Source organism: Ceratina calcarata, unplaced genomic scaffold (genome assembly GCF_001652005.2).
Source record: "Ceratina calcarata isolate Rehan_Ccalc_2016 unplaced genomic scaffold, ASM165200v1 scaffold46.2, whole genome shotgun sequence".
Taxonomy (NCBI): Eukaryota; Metazoa; Arthropoda; class Insecta; order Hymenoptera; family Apidae; genus Ceratina; species Ceratina calcarata.
The window spans coordinates 177,210-196,941 of NW_017170029.1; the positions used below are offsets into that span (position 1 = coordinate 177,210).

General features: G+C 35.1%; 5 protein-coding genes across 8 annotated transcripts; 2 read left to right on the forward strand and 3 right to left on the reverse strand.

Annotated features, from left to right (window-relative positions):
- Positions 1 to 178: 178 nt before the first annotated feature.
- LOC108627352 (uncharacterized) lies at positions 179 to 3,339 on the reverse strand. Its single transcript, XM_018028550.2, has 5 exons — positions 2,957 to 3,339; positions 2,530 to 2,878; positions 2,037 to 2,219; positions 831 to 1,965; positions 179 to 748 (listed from the first exon to the last, which is right to left on the reverse strand). The coding sequence occupies exons 2-5, from the start codon at positions 2,731 to 2,733 to the stop codon at positions 666 to 668; spliced, it is 1,605 nt and encodes a 534-aa protein (XP_017884039.1). The 5' UTR covers positions 2,734 to 2,878; positions 2,957 to 3,339; the 3' UTR covers positions 179 to 665.
- Positions 3,340 to 3,496: 157 nt separating this feature from the next.
- On the reverse strand, positions 3,497 to 5,046 carry Pef (penta-EF-hand domain containing protein peflin). Of its 2 annotated transcripts, none has more exons than XM_018028577.2 (4): positions 4,952 to 5,046; positions 4,287 to 4,461; positions 3,934 to 4,212; positions 3,497 to 3,874 (listed from the first exon to the last, which is right to left on the reverse strand). In XM_018028577.2, the coding sequence occupies exons 2-4, from the start codon at positions 4,453 to 4,455 to the stop codon at positions 3,783 to 3,785; spliced, it is 540 nt and encodes a 179-aa protein (XP_017884066.1). In that variant the 5' UTR covers positions 4,456 to 4,461; positions 4,952 to 5,046; the 3' UTR covers positions 3,497 to 3,782. The 2 variants fall into 2 exon arrangements, with proteins under 2 accessions (XP_017884066.1, XP_017884065.1); XM_018028576.2 differs by lacking the exon at positions 4,952 to 5,046 and adding an exon at positions 4,631 to 4,938.
- A 90-nt stretch (positions 5,047 to 5,136) lies between these two features.
- On the reverse strand, positions 5,137 to 7,126 carry LOC108627368 (putative G-protein coupled receptor B0563.6). Its single transcript, XM_018028574.2, has 6 exons — positions 6,748 to 7,126; positions 6,413 to 6,666; positions 6,125 to 6,351; positions 5,762 to 6,063; positions 5,456 to 5,693; positions 5,137 to 5,380 (listed from the first exon to the last, which is right to left on the reverse strand). Exons 1-6 carry the CDS (start codon positions 6,768 to 6,770, stop codon positions 5,183 to 5,185), a joined length of 1,242 nt encoding a protein of 413 aa, XP_017884063.1. The 5' UTR covers positions 6,771 to 7,126; the 3' UTR covers positions 5,137 to 5,182.
- A 1,028-nt stretch (positions 7,127 to 8,154) lies between these two features.
- Positions 8,155 to 10,677, forward strand: Spf30 (Splicing factor 30). Of its 2 annotated transcripts, XM_018028561.2 has the most exons (6): positions 8,155 to 8,476; positions 8,593 to 8,816; positions 8,913 to 9,062; positions 9,337 to 9,342; positions 9,956 to 10,106; positions 10,191 to 10,677. In XM_018028561.2, exons 1-6 carry the CDS (start codon positions 8,438 to 8,440, stop codon positions 10,332 to 10,334), a joined length of 714 nt encoding a protein of 237 aa, XP_017884050.1. In that variant the 5' UTR covers positions 8,155 to 8,437; the 3' UTR covers positions 10,335 to 10,677. The 2 variants fall into 2 exon arrangements, with proteins under 2 accessions (XP_017884050.1, XP_017884051.1); XM_018028562.2 differs by lacking the exon at positions 9,337 to 9,342 and having other exon boundaries at positions 8,162 to 8,476.
- Positions 10,678 to 10,901: 224 nt separating this feature from the next.
- Positions 10,902 to 14,937, forward strand: LOC108627360 (solute carrier family 12 member 8). 2 transcript variants are annotated; one of them, XM_018028563.2, is made up of 10 exons: positions 11,362 to 11,559; positions 11,632 to 11,812; positions 11,887 to 12,032; positions 12,087 to 12,318; positions 12,389 to 12,590; positions 12,701 to 12,935; positions 13,000 to 13,320; positions 13,404 to 13,565; positions 13,665 to 13,843; positions 13,910 to 14,937. In XM_018028563.2, the coding sequence occupies exons 1-10, from the start codon at positions 11,362 to 11,364 to the stop codon at positions 14,067 to 14,069; spliced, it is 2,016 nt and encodes a 671-aa protein (XP_017884052.1). In that variant the 3' UTR covers positions 14,070 to 14,937. The 2 variants fall into 2 exon arrangements, with proteins under 2 accessions (XP_026671341.1, XP_017884052.1); XM_026815540.1 differs by lacking the exon at positions 13,910 to 14,937 and having other exon boundaries at positions 10,902 to 11,559; positions 13,640 to 13,814.
- Positions 14,938 to 19,732: the final 4,795 nt, after the last annotated feature.

Here is a 19,732-nt window from a genome sequence, read left to right on the forward strand (position 1 = left end):
ATTCTGCACCTGCTATCATAAAGTCAAGATATATGTATCATTGTATGGAAGTTAAAAGTAAAATTAACGATTTATACATCTCCTTTCTTATAACATTTAAACTCACATTAGAGGCAACACCGTTTAAATATTTATAATTATCAAAGGGACTATATACAGGGATTAAACTATTTTACAGTTTTCTCATTTAAGTTATAGTTGTATTTGCAGAATTTTCATCAAATACGTTTAGATTAATCTATTGTACATACATTTACGTGTAACAATTTACACGTAAGATTTGCATACAGATGGAAATATTGTACATCAATATAAGTAATTAGAATTAAATTAAGACTGTAATTTAAAGCTTTGATGTCTAAATGGATAAAATCTCAATGCATGTTTCACTTTAGTAAAAAAAAAACCACGCGGAATTTATTAAGGCGAACAACGTCGTTAGATGTAAGTATATTATTTTATAAAATAAAAAACAAAAAGAATTATAATGTCGTGAACTTATTTTCAACTTACTTCAACTGTACTCATTTAATACATACTTGTGTAGTAATTATACTTATTATTTTAAAAAATAAATTAATATAATTCGGCTTAACAAGATTGAAATTAGATTTAAAAGAATACTGCATCAACAGGCCGATTTCATGTATTCAGGCTTGAACTACTTATAAGTATACATCTTGCTTTGTTCTAATGAATTTCTTGTTTTTGAAGTACGTCTCTATATATTTGCTCACACACTCCTGTTCTGAAATAAGAAAATAAAGTGTATTGTAAATAAAAGAATTTTTGTTTGACATTCCAATCAGTTTTATAGTTAATATACTAACCAGGAAATGTGTCTTTAATAATAAGCATGTCAGCTATATGCTTTGCTACTATTTTGAACAGTTGCTTATCTTTAATTCTTCGCTTTTTGTAGAACGGCATCAAGTAATGTACGATCCATGGCGCAATTCTTTCTTTGCATGCTGTTAAATGTTCTTCTATGCAAATTGGCGAGTCTGGCATCATTTCCTCGTCATCAGTCTCGCCGAACAACTCAAGGAACTTTTCTCGAACTCTTTCGTGCCTTCTATAATCCGTCAAAGACAGTTCCGTCATTTTTGCTTTTAACTTCGCTATTTGATACACGCGTTCAACGAACCAAATACTATTTGATCTACGCCTCTGCCGTTCTGCCATTTCGCTGACAGGCAACGATTTATTAGCTTCCCTGTTTTTCATTTCTTTATAGTAACTGAAGCTGTACCTTCCTGCACTCGGGTTCGACATGTTTGCGTTATTCAACTTGACAGAATTTACCTTTGTATTGCTATTATTTCCAGGAACGTTGCAGATGTCGTTTGGATTTTGTGGAAGAAGAGAATTTATCTCTTTGTCCACAGTAGCTTTGGTGACACCAGAGTGTTTCTCGATTAACGTCATGAGATCGCTGCTATCGTCACTCTCGCAAAACATATCCTCCATATGTTGCAAAAGTGAATCTTGCGAATTCTCATCATCATTTTGAACAATAGATTGATTTGCGATTTGCATATTAGAATTATCTTGCGTGTTGCCATCTTCTTTCATTGCGTTTTCGTCGTCGACCAACATTTTATTATCTTTTTCCTCGTCCGATTCATTCTTGAATTTATTAATTTCTGTATCATTGATATTAGTTGAATTGATGGTCGGCGAAGCAGTATCATTGCGAACAGTTAACTGAGAAAACATAGTGTAATCCTCATTTTCATTGTTTAGCTCATTTTCTTCTTTCTGCTCCGGTGTCTCCTTCGTGAAGAACGATTCGTCAAAATTAGACGTGGTAGACACACTGTGAACGTTATCTGCTTTTTCTAACTCGGCCCATGAATTAACTGTCTGAACCGCAACGTCTACCTTACGCGGCGGCGTTTCTAAAAATATTACCAAGTTCTTATGGGCTTTTTTTACTAACGTGTGCGACTTTATATCTGAAATCTATAAGTGTTTCAATTTCAATCATCAGTCGCTTTATTTAGATGCAATTGTAATGATACAAACGGACTTACTAATTTCAACATATTCTGCCTATACAGTGTAGTTTCTAAGGACGATCGAACTGCAAGTAGTTCCATGTGATTGGCACAGCTTTTTAACTCATCCCATGGAATCTCTTCATTTTGTTCTTTATAGCAAAGAATGTAATTGGTAAGTAAACATTTGTGAAGGTAAGAGAAATACACAGCACGAACCTATAAAGCAAATTTGAAAAATAAATTAAATGTATACATGATTTACCATTAGACTGCGGAGTTTTATGCAAATTGCTTATTGTATCAGTTTAAAAAATGTGTCTCAAATAGAAATTTCTTTTATCTTTTAAATATTGCAATCTTTACTTTGCGTTTGGTATTCTGTATATTTTTATTACTCGCAGTGTTTATATTTTTTTTACATTTAACTTCCTCATACATACATATACACCTAATTTAATTCTAAAATTTATGAATGAGATTTTAATGATGCTGACGACAAGTGTAAGTGGCATGCAAAGAAATTTACCGTTGTAGTTAGCCGAAGGAACTCGTCATTCGGATCGGTGGGAATATGAAATTTATTTGTTGAGAGCGACGGTATCGAGATTGATAGAAGATTATTAATATCCTCGAGACTTGTGTTATCGTCGTCGGCATCTCCCATGTCAAGTTCCTTTTGTTCTCGCTTCAAAGGGAACGGCATGGACTCGTCCATTCGTTCCATCATCATTTCATTTAACAAACTGCCACTTAAGTTTCGTAAACAACTATTTCAAATTTGTCGCGATAAACACAGTAAATATTCACCGCGCGACGATATCATGTTTGACATGTCTTTTTGAATCACACATGCATTTAGTTTCTGTGACATGAATCTATAAATTAAGCATTATATTAACATTATATGCAATTCCGTAAACACGTTTCTTCTATCAAATACAGTTTGTTATTACTTTTTACGATGTAAACGATGTAAACACATAAAATGATTAGCTAGTAGTTAGTAACTAACTTCATGCTCTTATGGTATAAATAAGTCAATGGATTCCGGACCGATTTCGCGCGCACACAAAGAAAATACGTAATTTTAAAGGGGCTAACTTCAGATTCATATAATTATGTACAGGGTGTTTCAAGATTATAGTGATTATACTGCAGTGTTCTCTGCAAAGATATAATTTTTATACACCCTGTATATACATAGTGGCCAAACGTGTATTTGCACTTATGTGTTTTTGTATGAAACAATTTTACAATATCTGCGTAGTAGGGACATGGATAGTTGGATAGCAATTTTAACATGTATAAGCAACCGGAGGGCTGATTATTAGGATATGGGATTTAATAATTTTTATATATCGATTGTAAATATACATTACAAATTTGATAAATAATTATTGCTCCCAAATGAATGCTTACGTATTCTTAATTTTGGGCACAATTATTTTATAACACAATGTCATTTAGATGTGTGGCAGCAAAACAAAGAAATGTACAAGAGCGTTTGTAAGCGTTCTTTATTTTATATTAGAAAATGTTTAGAATATCAGATAAATTAAATCAGATTGTACACTACCATACAATGCTAATACCTGTATATCATTGTATAGTTAAAATATCATCTTACATTTGTTCACGTTTATTCTAAAAGTGTCTTTGATTAAAAAATGCTTAGCTGTGTCTCTTTAAAAGTAATAAGGTACAAGTGTGTTTCATACAATAGCTTTAAGTGCAAGCAGTTTTCCTATGAAGTACGTAGCACTGAAGGAAGGCAAATTGTTACACGCTACAATTAAGCGCAACAGCTAGGAAGTCTTCAAATGCAATAGTTATTTCTCCTGCCCGATTAGAATCCCTTTCTCGAAAAGCATCTATAATACAAAATGAAAAGTGAATTTTTATCGTTATCGATATTCATATATTTGCTTACCTGTAAATCTTTGAATCTGAACACACAACACAATAAATTGATCGACTGTAATGCAAGAATGACCAGTAGGATCACTCTTTTTTATAAGAAATGAGACGAAATCTGGACTTAGCCGATATCCCATTTGTGTTAACGCTGCATTCAATTCAGTCTCTTGAATACTTCCAGAATTATCATGATCAAAGCCACGAAAGACACCGAGCCAAGCATTAATGTAATTGTACAAAGCTTGAAATTCGTATAAGTCTATTGTGCCATTCTTTTCTTTGTCAAACATTCCTATAAGAAAGAGTATCATTATAATTATGATTATTGAATTGTTGAGTTCATTGAGAAAGCAAACGATTATGTACCTATCATAAGTCTGCAAGCAGTATCTGAGAATGTGCCACCCTGTCCATTTGCCAATGCAGCTTTTAATTCTATAGCTGAAATTCTTCCACTACCGTCTCTATCAACAGCAGCGAACCATTGCTGTACCTCTGGGTTTACTTGTACATCAGGACCAGTAGTCCCATACATTGCATTCTGTATTAATAGCATTCAATTTATAATAATAAAGTATACATAAATTGGGAACAGATGAAACTATAATATTTCAAAGATTACAAAAGTAATGATAGGGATGCATATAATACACTCTTAAGAAACTATGTACGATAGAGAAAGTTCGATGTAAATTATATTAAAACATTACCGGGTAGGCCATGATTATAGTTTCTGTCACTTGTCGAAGTTAATTGTAACGTGTATTCAATTGCTGCATCACTAAACTATTAGTATGTGTTGTATGTACGTGCACGTAACACCATTACATCATGCCAGTAGACGTCTCGTCAACAGTTTGTCATTTTATTCATTTTTTAAAAGAGAACTATTGTCTACTGTTATGAATTTATAAGAATCGAAAGTACTTTATTTGCGAAATAGTAAATAAGTTGTTGACAAATAAGTGCTTTTATGCTTGACGTGTAGATTTTTGGAGCATGCGCATTGGAATTACCAACACTGCCCTTACCGCTTTTGTTTTGTTTAGAGTTCAAGAAGATCGTATACTGTCGTGGAGCTTCGGATCGGATCAACTTCGACTAATAGAGAGAGAAATTCAAGCGGCGCGGCAAACAACAGATTTTCGATTCCCATACCATATTTTCTACTTCTCGGTTTGCTATGAAAAAGTTATGAAAAAAATATTAAAGAATGTTATGTTCTTTACAAGCAAAATTCTTTATTTACAACAGTGTACAAGTTAGAGGATATCAGAAGCGTTTAAGACTTCCGACTCTTTGTCTTCTTCCATAGGATGCAATTTACTCGGTGAGACCGGAGAGTTCAATTTCGTCTGCTCAGGCGTCAATCGCACTGTTGTACCATGCCGGCTATAATCTTCGATTTCACCAATTGGTCGTTCGAACTCCTCTTCCACAACAGTACTCCTGCATTTATTCTATATATTTCAAAATAAAATACATTTCATTATGAATTGCCCTCTTCATTCGAGTATTCGTTAATTTTTACTTACCTGAACGAGTTTAAAGAATTCTTTACGAAATTCCTTGCTGCACGAAAAATACATGAAAATGTGAACGGCAAAATTACAAAGCTCGACGACGACAGCGAAGGCTCGAAACAGGAGGTAACCCATATCAGTAGTTTCCTGATTATTGTGGTATACGAATTGTATCAATATCGATGGAATCATCGTCACTATAAAACATATCGTCATCATTGACATCAAAGTAGCTAAGTGTTGTTCTTCCCTAAAAGATAAAACAATTTTTTATCCGAATATCCGGATATACAGGATGATCGATTTTTATTATCTTACCTATATCCTTTATTGCGAGTTAATAGAGACGTCTCAGGGATATTCGCGGTGCGAAACTTTTCTGAGACCGACTGAAATTCTCTCTTCTTAGCGTTTAGCTGCAAAAATCTCTTCACTACAAAACTGTTTAGTAAAAGAAGAATCATACTCGGGCAAAGTCGCAGCGCGATCTCCATGATCCAAATGTACGCGTTCCATAACGCGCCTTGTGTCACGGAAATATTCTCGCGCAAGATAAAAAGAGTTCCGGCATCTCCCCATTGCTCATACACCATTCTCATACTGGTCAACGGTGCACTTACCTATAAAATTAAAGTTTCTTCGTATAGACCAATTCACGGACACGCGTGTCGTTTTTTATACCGCGAATCCGACAATAAAGGAGCACAGGGTGAAAGAGCGAACGTTCTTGCGTGCGTTTCTGTTGCGGATACGGGCCGGGAAAAAGATAAAAGTATATCGATCGAGGATCAAGCAACTCATAATTAAAACGGCGGCTATGGCGAACGTGTTTACAGCGACCAGCTCTAAATGAGCATGATAAAAGACGGACGGGTAGTTGTTCCGCATCCCAAATCCTAATCTAATAACTGAAACAACACATTTGTTTTAGTTGAATCAATTTGAATTGATATTTTTTTTTATACGTACATACGGGTATCCAAGCGACGAGAACTCCGACGTGCGCTAATGTTAATCCTCGCAAATATAAATATGCGATTCCCCGAAACGTTGGAGTGGATAACACCAAAAGTATTAGAATATTACCAAAAATACCACTGATCACTATCGTGGGAATTATTATTCTATATATAATCCGTATTAAAGACGCGATCTGAACATCTCTGTTCCCATTAATTATATCGGTCCAAGTAGAATTTTCACTTTCACAGCATAGAAACGTTCTAAAAACGAAACAAATTCGAATCCTTAATATAGATATTTTAATACCTCATCGATATTAGAAATTTATTTTTAAAACGTACCCTTTGAGTATCCCCGATAACATAGTGAAAATTAGATAAAAATTATTTTATGTTATTATTCGGAGAAATACAATTTAAAAATCACATTGAATTGAAAGCAGAGCAAATGTCTGTTTTTCTATTTTATTTCTTGCACTAGTGATTACTTGAAACTGATCGAGCGGACCATGGGACGGACGCACACAATAAATTCTGCGAGAGTGAACTGACCACCGCGTTTCCCATAAAAAGTCAATAACGCGCATGCTCTTGTTAAAGGTTGATTTATTGCTGTACCCGATGTATATTTACTACTCATCGTAATTATATTTCAATCCTCCTTTTCGTAGAGTTAATTCGATTCGAGGAAGCAGTGAAAGCATCTCCCTTCCTCTTCGTATAAAAAACTTAATTATCATCCTTTTAAACTAAATTCCATTTACTTTAATATATATATTATATAATTTAATAGATCATGTTTAGATCATGATTAATGATAAATTTATGTTTGCTGAAAGAATATTCTTGGACAGGAAACATTTAATCGTGAACTTGGTATTTTTCTCGATAGTCAAAAGCGTACCTGAAAAAATTAGCGAATTATTCGAAGCAGAAGATGTGATTAAAGACGTCCCTTACACTCGATTGAGTACCCACGTCCACTCCAGTGATCAACGAAAATGTAAAGCAACTAAGCAGACTTGATAGAGTGCGGAACGTTGATTAGAGTATTTATCATACAAGATAAATATTAAATGCATTATTTCGCATACTATCTACGTGTCCTCCGACTTTTAACACAGATAAAAATGTATTCTTTATTAAGATATATGTATGAGTACAAATCAAATGTTGAAGAATTAATTAAGGGGCGCGGTAGCGGCCCGAAGGCAAGTTTGAGTCAAGTGGCAGCATGCCTGTTGGGCATCGCGTACCCTTATGTAGGTAGACACATTATTTGTACATATTCAGTCCTTTCGATTCTGCTTCTTATTTTCTTCTTCACGTACTTGGTACCAAGGATACAGATGAATGATTGAATTATTAATTCTATTGAACATCAATTTGCAACTAACGTTTGATTTTTCATCCGTTTCTATTATGTTCATCCGGGGGTGATACACTTCCGCTACCCCTACTACCAGTCTAATTTAATGTCATGTCTGGATCGTGAACTGCGAAACCGTCGCCAATCCGACAGAGATGCAAAACAAATGGATTCGATGTACTATATTTATTAAACTCTATAGAAGTCGTTGATAATTTCGTTGATTAGGGAGCAAATTACTTTAACTTCAGTTTAAATTAAAGCTTGATCTCTCTGTTTTAATTCAGTTTCTCTAACACAATGTTTGTACACAATTATATATTATTATGACAATTATTAACTAATATTTTGCAATTTTATTAACTTCCTTATAAAGGAAATTCTATCTGCCTTTATGGATTTATAAGAATAGAAAGTAGTTTTTTATTATAAAAAATAGTTGATAAATTTTATTCATGTTGGCGTGTTAGAGTGTGGGCGCCCTCTCGCACATTGTTTTCGTATACTGATCGTCAACTGATCGTATTCAATCGTGAGGACAGGAGTGTTCGTCTTCAGTGTTAGCTTTCGATTGCTTTTTTGACAGTAGTCTAGGAAAAGAAGGAACAAGTGGTGAATGTTTATTCGTTCTTAATAGTAAACAGCTAACCACTTGGCTTCATCATGGACGATTTACAGAATTATAAACTGCAGCTTCAACAGGTAAACTTTTTGTTTTGGAGTTAACCTAGAACCGAATGTTAGACTGACGAGTCCATTTTTGGCGATTACTTTCTTTGTTTACTATATCGAATGTTTTTTATATTTAATTGGTTCAGGTGGAAGCGGCACTCACCACGGATCCAACTAACGAAGAACTCCTGAAATTGAAAATTGATCTCGAGGAAGTAATAGAGCTGACACATGATTTAATTAAATCACAACAACAGGAAAAAAGGCAAGCCAATGGCATGGATGCTAAAGATCCTATTTTACTTGCAGTTCTCGCCAATAAGTGGAAGGTTGGTGATCAGTGCATGGCACCCTGGAGCGAGGATGGGAAGTAAGTATTCAATTTAGTTTCTATCGCACGTTACTATTTCCAACGATTATGTTTCCCGTTCCGTCAATGATCATTTGTCCCGTCACATTTTTTCAGGTACTATGAGGCAACCATAGATGCTATAACAGAGGATGGTGTTGTTAATGTAACGTTTAATGAATACAAAAACACAGATGTCACAATGCTTAGTCAATTGAAATCAGTTGCTAAAAGGCCAGCATCGGACTGGGCAGATCAAAAGTCAAAGTGAGTCAATCAATATTTAAAGTTTATCTATAATAATACTGATAGTTACATGCTTATTAACATGCTTTCCCCTGCAAAATGAGCACGTATCAGTTTTCTTGAGGTATATTACGGGTTAAATTTGATAAGATAATGATTACTAATTGTTCATTTTTCTCCTTATTCCTTTATTCCCAATTGGCCACGATATTCGCTCTACTGTTCGGTGCCGCGATCTGAAATTCCATTATTGTTCATTTGTCTCTCGATGTTGCACTACTTCGCCGGAGTCCAGGAAAAGGTAACAAGAAATAATCGATTTTTGTTGCAATATTGTTTCTATTCTCTTCGAATCCTATCGAATATAATTTTTACATAATATACGCTGTGTGCCACGCAGCTGGAACAGGTGGCTCCTAAACGATTGGGCATAATAGAAACTGTTATAGATCAAACGGTATTAGACATGAGTTAGTAATAAGTTTATGCACTTTTATGCATTGGTGCATTAGTCCATTATCTTGGTTTGTCGTCAAGTGTTCTAGATATTATGCACTGTTCGATACCATTCAATTTATAACAGTTTCTCGTTTAGGGGGTATAGTCTGTTTCAGTTACGTGGAACACTTTGTAATGTTTTTAGGATAAAAATTTTCTCTTATTAATCAAATCATCATACAAATTTTAGTTCTAATTTATATCAATTTAAATTATTGCCTCTAGGTGAAACAAGAGATTAGGAAAGAATTGCTTTTATACAATTAATTCTACAACTAATATTGATCAACTTTGTTACAGCATAAAGCGCATTATTTATGTTTTTTAATAACTTTTATCTGGGGACACGAACTGGTAGTCTGATTTCTGATCGTCCCATTTTCACGAATGACAGATTATTAATAATTAATTTACAGAAAAATGCAAGCAGCCGCTGTAGCAGGATCAGACCCCAATAAACAACGAGAATACCTAAAGAAAAAGAAACAGCGGAAACTTCAGCGATTTAAAGAGCTCGAAGAAGAACGAGAGATGGAAAAAAATAAATGGCTCGCATTTACGAACAAGGTATCGTTTCAAACTGTATTAATAATTCGAGAAATCTTTAGAAACCATTCCCTTCATTATTAACATTATATTTGTTTGATGCAGTCTTCGAAAAAAGGTGTGATAAAGAAGAGCATATTTGCGACGCCGGAAAATGTGAACGGCCGTGTCGGAATTGGCACGTGCGGTGTTAGCGGTCGGGAAATGACGAAATTCAGTAACGGCGAGAAGTGGAGAAGGGGCGCATGAGTCCTATTGTAAATACATAAAATTCAATACTTCGTGGGATAGAACAATATTGTTATTATTATAATGAGTTTCAGTTCCATCGGGAATTGAATGAAAAATGTATGTTTTGTGTTTGGTGAGAATGCCTCAGGGTACGTGAGTAATGGGTGTGTGGTCAGTAGTGGTCCGTTTATGAATATATGATGACGATGTGAAGTAAATCCGGATTTCATTTGGATTTTCTACCTTCGTGAGATGAACGTCTGCTCCGAATGAATGTAGTTCTAGATTAACATATTTACGTGGGTATGATTTGTTTATATTATCTGTAACAGATATGAATAAATGTATATTTTAAAAGTCAGATTGTATTTTATTCTATTGTATTATATTATGTATTGTACTTTGGTCAAACAAGAATTTCTCATTTTTTTCTTTTCTGCCATAAAACTTCATTATTATTGTCTTATTGAATTTTTATTTGAAGAGAGACTTACGTTTGTTTATTCGAGCTGGGCGATGACGCATTATACCGATGAAATATTATACCACCTACACTAATATAGCTAACACCGTTAGTTAGCAGCAGAGCGAAAATGGTCGTACTATCGTGCATCAACACGTCACCAGCAGGTGATATGTTCGGGGCGATAAGACTGATATAAAAGTTTGATAAATTGCAAATAAAAATGGATTTACCAAAATATTACATTGTCATAGAGGCCTACGAAAATTATCACTTTATTTGATTCATTGAAACAGTGCTCTAACCTGCGTCAAACATTACCAATAAATGTTGTGTATTTATCTTATTTTTGTAAAAATATACCGACACGTATTTGATATAAATCACGTTGCTTGTCGAAGTTTTTTTTAAACACATCGATAAACATGCATTATTCGCAACTAATATGGAGATGAGTCTCTGTTTAACATATGTATTTTGTGTACTTATTTATCATTTTCACCAATTGAGAATTGATTGAAGAACAAGACTGACTTAATAATCAATTCTTGTACAAAATATTACATTTGTATCAAAGAAAGCATGGAGTCTAATGAAAGGATTCAGTTTTCGAATGGGGATGCTGCGAACAGTAGGAATATAGATTGGTCTAAGTATGGGTTGCATAATAATGCTGGAACCCAGAGGAATAATGAAACAAGAAATAACAGTAGACAGTATGAAGAGTTTGGACCTGACATGTATCAAACTGGAGCAAATGAGTTATTTGCTCAAGAATATGTAAGCAGTGAAGATAATGATATTTGCATGTTAAACTCTCAATATTTATGATTCTTACAATTGTTGTTTCAGAGCGCCGATCCCTGGTGGAAATCAAACTTTTTCATTTCCCAGCCAGTATTATTTGGGACATGGGACGGAGTTTTCACATCTTGTCTCATCAACATTTTTGGAGTTATTGTATTTTTGAGATCGGGATGGATAGTAGGCCAAGCAGGAATTCTCAATGCTGTATTAATAATTTTGTGTACAGGTAATTATTATCCGTGTCAACGTTGGTAAGACTTTGCAAACATAAAGACATTTATTGCTTTCTTATTATTTCAGTATGCATCGCGTTAGTGACTGTGTTGTCTGCTGTGGGAATATGTGAGAGATGTCGCGTGGAGAGTGGCGGAGTTTATTTTCTGTTGTCACATGTATTAGGATCAAGATTTGGTGGATCTATAGGATTGCTATATTGTTTCGGACAAGTGGGACAATTTCTCTAATAATACTTAGAACATCGTTTCGTAAACCCTTTTTAGGCGGTCGGCTGTGCATTGAATGTTCTAGGATTTGGAGAATCTGTGGCTGGATTGGTGGGTTTAGAATCGGCATGGACAGAACGTGGTTTTGCTTGTGCTGCTGTTATCCTCTTATCTGTTATTAACATTGCTGGTGTTAAGTGGGTCATAAAACTTCAATTTATTCTGTTACTGATTTTATTGTTCGCTGGCGTAGATTTTATGGTTGGCAGTTTTACCCACGAAAATGTCGGTGAGCGAATGATGTTCATTTCAATTGTATGTGTATTTTTGATAGATAGTTAATTCTGTATATCGTCTAGGGGCTGGTTTCGAGGGATGGTTCTCAGGAAATTTGAGAAATAATACTTTTACCAACTATCAGGATGGATACAGTTGGTTTACAGTTTTCGGTGTATTTTTCCCAACAGTAACAGGTGTCTTGGCTGGTATTAATATGAGCGGTGACCTAAGACATCCTTCTACCGACATTCCTAATGGTACATTGGCAGCTGTAGGAACTGGGTAAAAATGGCAGTTTAGATACAATGGTAGCCTCGTAATACGTTACGAGACTCACCCTGTATATCCACATTTCAGTAGTAAAAAAAATAATTTCTATATCTATATTTCAGAACATTTTTATATTTATGCTTCTCGATGGTTCTTGCTGCGACTTGCACTCGCAAAGCACTATTAACCAACTTTATGATCGCATCGACGGTATCGGCGATTTCAGTTTTGCTGCTGGCAGGACTTTACGTTTCATCATTTAGCAGCTGTTTGGGTGCGATGTACGGTACACCTCGGGTTCTTCAGTCTATCGCTAGTCAAAATGTTATTCCTGGAATAAGTTGTTTGCAAAGAGGGGTAAATACATTTTGCACTTTGTCAATTGCACGATGTTAAGATGACTTATCGAATTTTCTTTTAGAAAGGACCAAATAAGGTGCCTGTGTATGCAATGCTAGTTGTTGCGATAGTTACACTGACTTTCATCATTACCGGTCAGATTAACACGCTCGCACCAATTGTCACGATGCCTTTTCTACTGACGTACGCTTGCATGGATTACGCGTATTTTGCCCTTGCGCAGACATTCGATATACAATTGTCACGGGAACAGAGATTTCGAACGCAGTCTCCCACGTTCGATCGTGATTATGGTTCCGCAAGTAGAAGCAATTCGATGACTGATATGGATAACGATCTCGATAATTTATTTCCTGAAAGAATAAGGCATAAAAATCTGATGGTAGGTAAAGGATGATAAAGGGTGCGGCAAAATAAATACGAGTCTCGTGTAAAAGATTATATATATATATATCTTGATTCTAGAGAAATCCCAGTCTTTCCGAAAACAATGTTTATATAGATTCCTCTCCTAGTATTGACGAAAACGGGAGCAGTACGGATAATTCGGAGAGGAAAGTACATATCCATAATAAATTAGGAAATTGGTACAGTCCTTTGTGCAATAGATGGTTTTCTCTGTTAGGAGTGAGTCTCCTTTTATAGCATTTATAATTTATTTTACATAAGAAACCGCAGTATAATTACAATTGGTGTTCTAGAATTTAATAAGAGTTTACTTTCTAGTGCCTTATAAAATTACTCATCATGTTTCTCGTTCACTGGGGTTACGCAATTGCTAATATCGTTGTCGTGTTCTTCGTTTGGAGTTACATCGGCCATGCGAATCCTGCAGTTAAACCAGGAGTTTCGTCCGAATTTAAATTTTTCAAGTGGATGAGAATGTCATTGTTGAGACTCATGGGGTAATTGTTTATAATATTATCGCGTCTTTTGACAACTATATTTTTCAATATCTTTGCGAATTACAGGAGAAAGGTTTACGATTACGAACAGATCGTTGTGACGCCTGTGCATCCGGGCGTGGAAACTTGCTCTGCACAGTTGAACGAGGAGAACGAAGATTTCGCAGGAAGGAGAAGGTATCATCAAACGGCCACGGTAACAGGACAGTATGTTAACGTTGACTAAGAAGCAATTGAAGAGATAGACTCAGCAGGATAATAACAATTAAGTGAAAATGTCGTATGGAAAATAATATATAAAATTATTTTAACAGAAGGAATTGTATAGGAGTTATAACTACTTTCGTACTTCAGAGTAGAATGAGGCTCTAACGATGGTATTGACCGCACAAAACTAGTCTATTTAAAAAGATTTCATATCCTAGGCACAGGGAATTCTTCATGAGATACCATGTGATAGCCTTAACTTTAATAATCAAATAAGAAAAAAAGGACAGTACATGTCGAGAAATCAATGCATAGATACAATTGAGGAATCATACTGCCAGAAGTATGCCTGATCTTCTTTTTACACAGTGAAAGCGTATCGAGTAAATGAAAATTGTTTAAAGAAAATTCATCTTTGCACAGTTAAATTTGTTATTTAAATACACGAATTTCGTCATTTTAAACTATGTATCTAGTTCTTACTGTTCTCGAGATATACATCAAAATATGTTATGCAACCCTAAGTTTGAGGGGTGTTTTCACCCCTTCAGCACCTGATTAATTTTAAAACTCGCGTTAACTGTGAATAAATCGTTTAAAAAATCTCTGGATTAATCGTTTGAAAAAATATCGTGTAAAAGAAAGATCAAGTGTGTTTTTAACAATGAAGGGTCCATACTTTCAGTGAATTAATTTAAGAATTGTCTATCATGAGATTACTTCTCCTTTATAATTCTTATCTGTAGTTAATGATTAAATCGTAATATTTTATGTATCGCGAAACTAATCGTAAGCGTTGGATATCATACCATTTATAACAAATACTCTGTACATATGTAGTAGTAATAACATATTTATATGCTATTTAACATTTTTATAAACGTCGCTACAGAGATGAGTATGTTATTAATGAAATAAACATATATATTAACAGACAAAATATCAGCCACAATTTTATTTCACTTCTTTTTCTCCGATATAAATGTTTCGCTTAATCGAAAACTTAAAAGTGAATTCATATTTTCGCGGGCTTCTCTAATTCCTAAAATTACAATTATTTTTTTCCCGCCGAACATTGTTGTGACTCAGAAGGTACTTCACAGACTTGATTCGATTCTGGAAGTACTTCGCAGTGCTTCGCAGTTTGAAAATGGTGCTATGTCGTGCTTGTGCTGTGCGAGTAATTTTGCTTTTCTAATATCAAATATATACATGTATATGTATTCTGAGTTGTTTCTGATTTTATTGTTGATAATATTAGAGTCCGTGCGATACGTAAGTGATTATTTTGTTAAGTGATTATTTTGTTCCTTAATTTGTTCGTTTGCGTACATCACGATGTAGTAATGACGTAGAAGATTAAAGGCGGGATAACAAGGTAAGTCTTAAGAGATACATTATTTGTTCAAGCTTCTACTGCTTATCAAAAATGCTTGATTTTCGACAACTGCTTTATAATGCAGCTATAAAATAAATAATATCATATAATATGAAGATGTGAATTATTTGAATACGAATTTGTTAGTTGTGAAATTGAATATGTGCACCGAGGGGATATCAATTCTTCTCGGGAATAAGTCTCTTCCTGACCATGAAAGGTACTAAGTAAAAGAGTTGACCTTTTAAATGAATATCAGATATTTGAGTCCTCTAACAAGTTTTAATTTACGTAAGCTATGAGAAAGTTGATTCGCAAGAGTAAGTAATAGTTGCAAAGCAAGTCAGCAGACGACCAGCATGTTCCAAATCATTCAAATCACATGTTTTGTTAACATGCCTATATTGTCTTGCTATCATTTTGCAAGGAAGACGGATTATTCATTGAATTATTTCATACTTTCGATATCCATATATTTAGTTTTCGATTTCTCGGAAGCTTTCAAATCACGAATGTGATTCTTATTTATTTTTAATTCACGTTCTGCTCATATTGCTGGTATGTGTTCGGACGCCGTTAATCGGTTCTAAGTACGAACAGTATACCCGCGGCGAGAGTTTCGGAAGCTAGGAGGTCCGCGGTGATCTCGCGGCGAACCGCGACGGTTAACCCTTCCTCTGTACGACCTCTTAGGCGGTCGTGTTAAAATCCTGTGTTACGCTGGAGAATGCGAGATAATTAGTTACCACTTGTATTTCTGATTGTTGCCATTCTGCGAATTTAAAGTTCCACAGTTCTTGCAATATTTATGCAGAAAAGTTAATTATGGCTCGACTGCAAAATTACAGTGAAACTGAGTCTTTTAACATCTAACAGAAAATTAAGTTGTCTAATGCAACATTAAAAAAGTTATTTTGAAATGCGTCCTAATATTAATGGAGTCACTATATTTAAAAAAGTCAAACCTACACTGATGTTTCTTCAATTTAACAAAAATCATGATGTTTATTATACTTTGGATATCGCATATATTTTGGAAATTTTCCTAAAATCCTTAGTCCAGTTATAGTATTAAATTTCAAAGCTTTCCGTCGAACAGCAAAAAATTCAATATTCTCTTTTCACGTTACCTCACGTTTTCTTATCAAACGAGTTTCGAAAGTAACGAATCGATGCGTTTTATTACGGGACGCGCATGATATTCTGTAGCTCGAGAAGTATTATCGGAAATTTATTCAAAAGGGTGATTGTGTATACATAGCAAGCAGGGTTTACGTAAACGGGCTGCTTTATCCAAGAACCGTTGGAAAAGCGAGGGGTTGAGTTCTTAACAATTCGCAGAAACAAGAAGCCTTTCTAAAAAGTTGTTGGGGAACTGAGATCGAATCTACGTCCGGTGGAGAACGTTCGAAAAATGTCTAATGCAAACTTCGTAGGTTCTCACGAATTATCTACTGACAGTGATATATCGTTTTGCTTTCGAGTACATTCTTCTAGCGTTATTTCTTTATTATTATCTATTTATTTTATTCCATCTTTACACATTGTCTTAGGACTTAAATGCAATCGAATCTTATACCCAACAGAAGATTAATTAAATCTTTTAAACATAATAATAATAATAATAATATAACATAGGAAATATGGTTTAAGTAATCTATTGCACTTCTTGTTTCATCATTTTCTTATTCTTATTGTAATTATTCATTATTGTGAGATATGTAGACCTGAATGCAATAATAATTGATAAACATCTAAGTTTTGGTAAAGCTCAGTTTATTTATCTTTTTTACATCTTGTTTCATCGTAATAGAATGGATCGAACGAAGAATCCGGATATTGGATCCCCGGGTAAGCGGCAGCTTAGTGTGATCGAATAAAAACACGCGGTATTGGAATAATAACGGGGATGTTTATGCAAGAGTTTCGTTCCCAAAGAGTACCTCCCTCTCAACTGACCGAGCAGTATTTTAGAATCATCGGATTATCGTTTTACATTCGTTCCCTTTATTCTGGAGGTAATTGCTGAATTCTGAAGTTGGCATTAATGTTATCTCTATTTTCATTCACTTTCAAGTTTCACACTTTACATCACTTGAGGCTGTTCTGACTATACAATCTTCGCGAAAAATTATACATATTCTAAATAAAGTGTATTCCCTGATTTTCTATGTAGCTACTCGAGGTGGAAGACTATTTTAATTGGAATGTGATAAAATGATTACTCAAAAGATAACATAGGAAATATGGTTTAAGTAATCTATTGCACTTCTTGTTTCATCATTTTCTTATTCTTATTGTAATTATTCATTATTGTGAGATATGTAGACCTGAATGCAATAATAATTGATAAACATCTAAGTTTTGGTAAAGCTCAGTTTATTTATCTTTTTTACATCTTGTTTCATCGTAATAGAATGGATCGAACGAAGAATCCGGATATTGGATCCCCGGGTAAGCGGCAGCTTAGTGTGATCGAATAAAAACACGCGGTATTGGAATAATAACGGGGATGTTTATGCAAGAGTTTCGTTCCCAAAGAGTACCTCCCTCTCAACTGACCGAGCAGTATTTTAGAATCATCGGATTATCGTTTTACATTCGTTCCCTTTATTCTGGAGGTAATTGCTGAATTCTGAAGTTGGCATTAATGTTATCTCTATTTTCATTCACTTTCAAGTTTCACACTTTACATCACTTGAGGCTGTTCTGACTATACAATCTTCGCGAAAAATTATACATATTCTAAATAAAGTGTATTCCCTGATTTTCTATGTAGCTACTCGAGGTGGAAGACTATTTTAATTGGAATGTGATAAAATGATTACTCAAAAGAATTTTTAATAACTATGACACTCGTTTAACTACTATTTTCTCGTCGTTTTAATATTACGTTTTGGAAATTTTTACTGTTACTGTCTCATTTTCAACTGTTTCAGAACTTTTGTGTATGTCAATGATAAATTGTGTATTTATAATAATATTTATTTTGTTATCTTCTAAGTCCTCATTATTATCGATGAAATATTTTTCTAAGATAATAAGTTATTATTGTGGAAATTTCCAAAATCCTGGTACTGTTCATTCTTCAGTTTCTTCCTAATTTGATTAAAATCTCATGACCTACAGTTACAAAGCTCATCCAGTTGTGTTCTCATCCAACACACAGTTGCGATCGGCACCCCTTTCTCTCGAGATAAGATGAAACTACTTCATCTGGTCCAGCCGCTTCCGGCGCGGCTGCGGCGTGACGGCACGTTAGTAGCTGGCTAGGTGTCGGGGTGGCAAAAGGGGTTGGAGGGTGCACAGTGACGGGTGACGGTTTCGAGTGGAGTGGCGGGAGGGTTAAAAAGGCGGGGAGGGTTGTTCTGGGACGCCGGGCGGACGACTGGTGGGGTGAATACGGTCGGGGGTGTTCGCCGGTGTGGGATCCTAGTCGGATGCCGGATCCGCGGTGGAAATTTCAGTGCGCGATCAACCACCGACGTGTGTTTACGGTCGGAGCTCCAGCGGAAGCTGCGAGGCTGCTGCGCGGGGGTGAGAAAACATTTTTTGCTTCAAGCCTTTGATTTACTTTCTATCTACCACCGCCAAAAAATACTAAACTACCATTTTTGTGTATATGTATAATCATTTTGCAAAAATTTCTTACTTAGAAAAGTTTTGTTTCGATTGTGGTTTCATTTAGTGAATATGGTTTCCACTTCCCTTTTGAAGTTGGCTGTCTAATTTTTATAAGTTACAAAAGTTTAGTTATGAAATGAATTTAACTTTCGATATCACATCATTTAGTAGGGAAATTAAGAGAATAGTATACTCATTATTTTAACGAGTTGATATAAAAATTAATAGTAGTTTACCTTCTTGCATTGTATACTGATTTGTCAGTCATCGTTCGCCGTTCGAGCGATCTCGGTTTGGATATCAAAATTAGGGTAGAAACGTGAAGGTTTCTAGTGGGTTTCCCTTTTTCTGGAATTACTGTGACAGTGATTGGTGGATTTATGGGGGTGTTTGGTTGAACGTGGGGAATTGCCACGTGTCTTAACAGCCGGCTCGCGTGCGAGCTTCCCGCTTAACGAGCCACTCGTTAAAGCCTTCGAAATTTCGCCGATTCTCGAGAGTTCATTTCGACGTGTGTCCCGGTTATTCGATGACCGAGACGATTCATCGAGTGCAGAGTAAGCCAGGATGCACAGTGGTATTCCATGAAAACGTTTGATGTTGACGCGTTTTTAATCCTCTTTTTTCATTTTTCTGCAATTTGTCATTAGAAAATTGTAATCAATTTTAAATCAATTTAA